The sequence below is a fragment of the Ruditapes philippinarum genome, unplaced genomic scaffold (genome assembly GCF_026571515.1).
Source record: "Ruditapes philippinarum isolate M1 unplaced genomic scaffold, ASM2657151v2 ctg5602_1_1_1_1, whole genome shotgun sequence".
Lineage (NCBI taxonomy): Eukaryota > Metazoa > Mollusca > Bivalvia > Venerida > Veneridae > Ruditapes > Ruditapes philippinarum.
This window is the reverse complement of record NW_026861170.1, coordinates 21710-29043: the sequence shown is the minus strand read 5'-3', so window position 1 is coordinate 29043 and position 7334 is coordinate 21710. Positions and strand designations below refer to the sequence as shown.

General features: G+C 29.8%; 1 protein-coding gene across 1 annotated transcript; it reads left to right on the top strand.

Moving 5' to 3' along the window:
* The first annotated feature begins 422 nt into the window (after positions 1-422).
* Positions 423-2759, top strand: LOC132714745 (ly6/PLAUR domain-containing protein 6-like). Its single transcript, XM_060697665.1, has 4 exons — positions 423-536; positions 900-980; positions 1726-1865; positions 2143-2759. Exons 1-4 carry the CDS (start codon positions 440-442, stop codon positions 2317-2319), a joined length of 495 nt encoding a protein of 164 aa, XP_060553648.1. The 5' UTR covers positions 423-439; the 3' UTR covers positions 2320-2759.
* The last annotated feature ends 4575 nt before the right edge of the window (positions 2760-7334 follow it).

Sequence of the window (7334 nt, the reverse complement as noted above, 5' to 3'; positions counted from 1 at the left end):
CACGATAAAGAAATAAAGTATATAAGAACAAAATAAATAAATACAAAGCCATACTGTTATTTTGGAACAAGCATTCATGTCAGGACTTATCTAATATACTAAAACATTAACAATATACATTAACTTACAACTTTATTTTTTATCTTGTGCTTCTCGTGATTGGATTAAGTTCAGGATAAAACACCTTTAAAGGTAAGAAGTAATTTTTTATTTTAGGCTTCGGCTCTTGTTATTTTATTTCTTTATTCGGTAGTTTTTTCTCTCATTGAAAGATTTTCATCAAAATCTTGCACTGTCTTTGAAAATGGTTTTAGTTTATAAACTTTTAAGTAAATGTACATCATAACATGCATCATTTAAGATGGAAATGAATACTTCTGACATTCTTGTCAAATATCGTATGTTTTATTCACAAATTTTGTTTTTCAGATTATAGAAAATGGCCTACCTGTTGAGTTTTGCTTTGGTACTTTTGGTTGTCATGACGACAGGGACATTTGGAGTACACATCCATATAGATTACCGGAACTTTGAAGGTGTGTATCATTTGTAATAATGCTTACACTTTTTTCTCTGTTATAGGTTCAATTTTGATTTAGTTTAAATTGCGGAATATCGGAAAAGTATTGCATTCAAACCTTTATAAAAAAATATGTGCGAAAAATATGCTAAAAGAGAAAGAATACTGCCTAGTGTTCGCGTTTAACAAGTGTCTCACACATGTAAAAAATAATGTATGACTGAAAAAGTTCAGAATTGGAGTTTTCTTCGAAGCTGAAAAGTAGCCATAATACAACATATTATTTTAATAAAATCTTAACTGCTACACAGTGCTTTTAAACAGCTCATATTTTAACGTCTCTGATAATAATAACAATGATGTTCATCTTTTTTTTCAGCGTTGACATGTTATACGTGCCCGATGAAGAAGGATAACGAACAATGCAACAATTGGGCGCCTAACATACCATGTCCATTCAGTAAGTACATGTTTATTGTAACCCGTGCAGTGACTCAAATACCGTATCCTTCTTGGCGATCCACTACTTTATTCTAGGTAGGCTGCGTAATGCAGAGTCGGAGCTAAAACTATATACATAGACAGATATAGACCATAGTTACAGAGACTCTGATGTTTTTCTAATACAATAATTCTTGTGTCCAATAAAAAATTCTATAAATATCGTTCATAATGTATTGGTAATGCCCAATTCTTTAAAAGAGTGTTAGGCATTCTTTTTATAATTTAGGTAGTTTCTATATTGTATCATAGCCATTTTTCATTATCAAGTATTGATCTATCACCATTATAATAGCCAGTCTTTTGAAATATATTTCTGTTTAGTTTAAACATATTTTATTTCTCAGAATGTTACAATTTACAATATACCCAGAGCAATTCAAACATTCTTTAAAAAAAACACTTTAAAAAACAGTATTAGAATGAAAGACAACGTGTCGTTTGAAATTCTTCTCCTTTCCGTTTCAACTCGACAGTGAGAAAAGCATAACGTCACTTACATTTTCACTAATTACCCGACGTATAAGTAGCTGCATCTGAAGTTATTACAGAATGTGGAGAGTATGATTGCTTTTCAATACATTGCAAACGTAATGTCTCAGAAATAAATAGTTAATACCATTGTACCATTTTAACAAATCATATATTCATATATTATTTTTGTATGAAAGTTCTTATTAAATTTATATACTTATATTCTTCAGGACACACGGTATGCAAGACTGTGCATCGTATAAATGAAAGAACGGGCGAAAGTATACAAGTTGACAAAATGTGCGCCATGCCAGAGCAATGCAGCAATGATCACGTAGGTTGCAAGGCGACGGGTTTAGAAGGAGAAATCGTAAGTTTAAACTCAAACATTATATAAATTTTCATTAAGCTCTTTAATTAGCTTCTTCGTAAATTCATGATATTGTAATGTTAATTCGTTGTGTTCTCATTTCGTATTACACCAAACCCTGTTGAAATGAAACGCACAGTTCCCCAGTCGTTTCTAACATCATACTAAAGTTATTACTTTTATCCAAAATAAAATCGCCAACATTTCCAGAATTTAAATATGTATTACAAACATATAAATTAAAAGTAAACCTTTTCCTTTTGATTTATTTTTTCAGGAATGTATCTCGTGCTGCACAGTATCTTACTGCAATGTCGCCGTACCATACAACGTCACCACGTCACAGACAATGTCCGCTTCATTGATTGGTTCAACAGCAAGTCACGTGACAAAAGTGGGCTGGCTTAATATTACAGTTACGCTTGCCTTCTTGATAATTCTAAGAATTGTATGAAGGTTAAATACAAGTTTTCAGAAAAAAAGTGCTAAAAAATCGTTTCACAGCTGACGAGTCATTTTTTGTTTACATTGGACTTCTTTGTTCAAAAAGTTATTAGCCAAATTTGACGTATGTTCAGACCAGACTGGGACAGATTTTTTTGTTCCAGGTTAAGAATTGACTGGTTCAAAGCCTAGTGCTACTTAAATTTAAGACATTTATAGGTTTTTATAAATGATATTATTAGAATAGTTTGCATGTACGTATAATTGTTTGCAAAATATATTTATGCAAAACGTTAAATGAATGCATAAAAGACCCACTTATAGAAAACTGTTTCATGATCACAAGGCAAACTTATAATAAAACAGCTGAGCAACGGGGATGTATGTTGTATATTATACGTGGGGAGACTTTTTAGACAATGCCATTTGAAAAAGATTGAAATAAATACGGTTAAAATGTTTGTTTCATTTGTTCCTTTTTCTTTCTAACCAGATTAATCTGAACGCAACTTTAGCTAGAACAGTCGATGAATATGTCCCACTCACCATGTAGCGTTATATAATTAGTTTGCGTGCGCTTCCATATCTTACTTATCACTAAACTTAATTGAAAATTTACACATGTCTGCTGGCCAGTATGACCATCCCAGACCATAACTTCATACATGTATTTGATACACATATTTAGTACATTATTTTTATATTATTTTTATGCATGTCTTTATTATCAAGATTATGGAAGCCGAGGGCACAAAATGTACACCGGTTGACAGTAATTCTTATATGTTAATAATTCTACATAAATTGATTATGAATGTTTTTTTTCTTTTCATTTTTACCTAAAAATAGAGAAAACGGAATCCCTTAACGCCCCCCCCCTTCCCCCCCCCCCAAAAAAAAGAAAAAGATTTGCAGGCTTAATTTCATTGAGCCTGTTCATGGACGGTACTGGAAAGTGCAAACTACCGTCCACGCCCCCTAGCACCGGCTTAAGCAGAACTCAACATTTAGAATTTTGGACTTTAGAAAGATCCGCGCAGATGGTGTTCATACAGCGGTTATCATGGAACCTTTAATGTGACACTTTCGTGTGCCCAATGGACCGGATTAAATACAATGTAAAATGGAATTTTCAAAGGGTATTGATGTTATAAAGCCTGCATATCACAAAAAAGACGTCAAAGACTAATTTTAAAAAAGCAGGCACCATACCTTAGGAAAATTATACAGTAGAACTGGAACCACCCAAGTCTGGCACCACCCAAGTTGACAAAGGTCAAATCGAAGGAACAAAAATACCTAACACATGCAAACACAACAATAATGTCGTGCTGAACGATCTGTATACCGACTGGTTACTTCAATATCTATGAATTTATTTAATTAAGGTGGAAATTTACTTGATATATCGGAAACAAACATAGCAGTCCTAAACATTTAAATTTACCCCAGAGACCTGCTGAAATTCAGTAAGGGCTTATCAGCTAGTAAATCACAGTATATATCCCATTAACACATGTACTGAGTTCACTAATTGGCCCTACGTATACTTATCTTATGGCCCTGACGTTGAAGGATAAGATACACAAATACGAGTGTTTTTTTTCTCCATTCTTTTATGATGGGTCTGCGGCAATTATTTGTAAATATAGTCTATATGTAGCTAGTAAACGAATCATATATTGGGACATAAAACATCATTTTAATAAATAAAGTTCCATAGTTAAGTGTCAATGTTACTCAAGTTTTTGTAAAATATTTTATCTGTAACTTCTTATTTTCTTCAAGGTATCATGCAACTTAAAATTGCAAATATTATGCGACATGGTTCGTGTCTCTACAAGTAATATTTTCAGAATTATCTCCCCTTGAACTTGGAATTTTCCTTAGAAAATATTATATTTTACTCTTGCTTCTTTAATTCTTAATGGATCGACTTCAAATATATGCTCCTTATCATCAACCACATCATATGTGACAATGTTTACATTTTTTTCCAGAATTATCTCCCAATGCATGAACTAAGATTTTGTTCCCTTTCTACTTTAACTTCTGTATTTCTTAAGGTATCTACTTCAAATTTCAAATATATGTTCCTTATCAACCACATCATACATGACAGTGTTTTCCCCAGAATTATCTCCCCATGCATGAACTAAGATTTTATTCACTCAAAAAATGTTATTTTCCACTTGAACTTCTTTATTTCTTAAGGTATCTACTTCAAACTTGAAATATATGTCTAGTCTGAAAATTTCCAGAAATATTTCCCCCTAAAACTTGATATATATATTTTTTTATAAAACTTCTTTATCTTGCCCTTAATTCTCAAAAAGAAAATATTAATCACCGAGGTATGATATGCCTTTAATATAAATGTAACTCACATTTATTATTAAGTATTTTCATTGTAATAATAATAATAATTATTATTATAAATAGTTAGAATAATAATATTAATAATAATAATAACAAAAATAATAATAATGATAAACTCTTTATTTAACGAAGATAGCTTATTAAGACAAAGCATCAAAGCATAAGAGACAACACACATGATGCAAACTCTTATTTTCAACAATGCCTCCAATAAACATAAACATAACAATGGACATATTATAAGCAATTATAAAGTTTAAAATATTCAGTAAATCTTAATCAACAAAGAAATCAGACGTTACAGTACAGTACAGTACAGTACAGTACAGTACAGTACAGTACAGTACAGTACAGTACAGTACAGTACAGTAGGTACAGTACAGTAGATAAATATAGAGAATTATCAGACAGTTATTCTAGACTGTCCTAGTATATAAAATACAAATTAGGTGGAAGTTGATCATTGGTGTTGTGATATATAATTACAAAAATAAAATGTTTAAGATAAACATTTGATGTTTTAGTTACTTTTTATGCTCCATTATATCCTTAGTAGACATTTCTCTCTCTCACAAACTTAACTTTAATGTGGTTTATGCTTAATGTATAATTTCAGCATACATTTGTAGGGCTTGTAAAACAGATTATTTTGTTTTGCAGTTGGCCTTTCCTTTCAACTCTTTTTTTTTTTTTAAATTTACTTGTGTGAAATCATAGACAAAACTCAAGATTTTAAATGTTTTCAGGCAGTTTCTGATCACGAGATAAAAAGTCTTTACATCATAATTGTAAGCTATCTATATATCATGGTATATTATAAAATAGGATTTATCTATTATTTCATCAATAAAATACAAGATTGCTTGGAGGATCTATAATAACAATATATATAGACTATGCGACGACGTCACTTTTGCCCTGATGATCATAAGAGAAACCGGTTGGCAAATAATTAAATAAGTTAACTCATGGACTGTGTTTTTTTTGTTTTATTATATATATATATATATATATATATATATATATATATATATATATATATATATATATATATATATATATATATATATATATATATATATATATATATATATATATATATATATATATATATATATACAACAAAATGAAAACAAGTGCCGGAAAAAAGTCACATATAAATAAAACAAAAAAACACAGTCCATGAGTTAACTTATTTCATTAAATAAGTTAACTCATGGACTGTGTTTTTTGTTTTATTTATATATAACAACAACGATCAGATCTATGGATGGTTGTCTATTAGCCCCCCCCCCCCCCTATATCATAAAACTTGCAATACGATCACTAAAGCATGAGAATATCATTTTCTTCAGGGAGCTACAAACATTTTTTCAGTATGTCTTTGTTTCTTCTACATGTAATTCTGTCCACTGTACATACCATGGTTTTTAAAATGATATGAAAAATAATATCTATGTTAGAAACATTATTGAATTTAATAATTAACTAAATTTTGAATAAATCAATACTATGTATTTGCAGACTTTGTTACCTAAAGAGACTTCAGCGAACAGGTTTTATAGTACTGTTAGAGCTGTTTACTGTCGCAACGTCAAAATAAAAGCGATATATAAAGTCATGGCAGCCAGAACTTAGACTTTGTTAGTCAGTAAATATTCGACATTCATGTCATGTCAACCTTTGTCTTTAATATAAATCAGTATCAATAAATCCCTTTCCTATGTATCTATGCTATACAATGAAAAAGAAATTCATTTTACAGTTTTGTTTTAACTTAATGTTCCTGTATTTAATATCAAAACTATAGATACCACTTTTTGAAATCGACTCATGAAAATAGATGTAATGCCATCATGAAAATACCTCTTTAAATTTATTATTACTTTATCACCATTATTCTGTAATCAAATCAGCATACCCGTTATATACATTTAATTCAATATAATAATAATAACAAAAAGAAATTATTTTGCGCTTTTATAGACCTTAAACAAGCTTTTGATACTGTTTGGCGAGATGGTCTTTGGAATAAATTAGGTAATTATAATATCAATGGAAAATGTTTTAATTTTATTAAAAACATGTACAATAATATTAAATCATGTGTTAAATCAAATTCAACTGTATCAAGTTTCTTTCCATGTAATATTGGTGTAAGACAAGGCGAAAACCTTTCGCCTTTGATGTTTTCTCTTTACCTAAATGATCTACACAATTTTTTTGACAATAATACTAATATAAATGGAATACTTATACCTGATAGTGAAAATACAGATGATATGCAGACTTTTTTAAAATTATTTATCTTACTTTATGCAGATGATACTGTTATTTTAGCTAACAGTGAAGATGAATTACAAAACTCTCTTGATTTATATGAAGAATATTGTGATGCTTGGAAGCTAACCGTAAATATTGAAAAATCAAAAATTTTAATTTTCTCAAAAGGAAGAATACCTCAATATCATTTTTCATTTAATAATCAACAGCTAGAAATAGTGCAAGAATATAAGTACCTTGGAATATATTTTAGTAGAAGCGGATCGATCATTTTTTAAATGTAAGAAACATTTATCTACACAAGCAACTCGCGCTATGTATAGCCTAATTAAAAATTCAAATAGATTAAGTTTACCCATAGAT

Bases quoted from the DNA above. Each gene is read 5' to 3' on its own strand.
- LOC132714745 (XM_060697665.1), top strand. From the start codon at position 440: ATGGCCTACCTGTTGAGTTTTGCTTTGGTACTTTTGGTTGTCATGACG. The intron at 981-1,725 runs GTAAGTACATGT...TATATTCTTCAG, and splicing joins TAACATACCATGTCCATTCA to GACACACGGTATGCAAGACT. The intron at 1,866-2,142 runs GTAAGTTTAAAC...TTATTTTTTCAG, and splicing joins CGGGTTTAGAAGGAGAAATC to GAATGTATCTCGTGCTGCAC.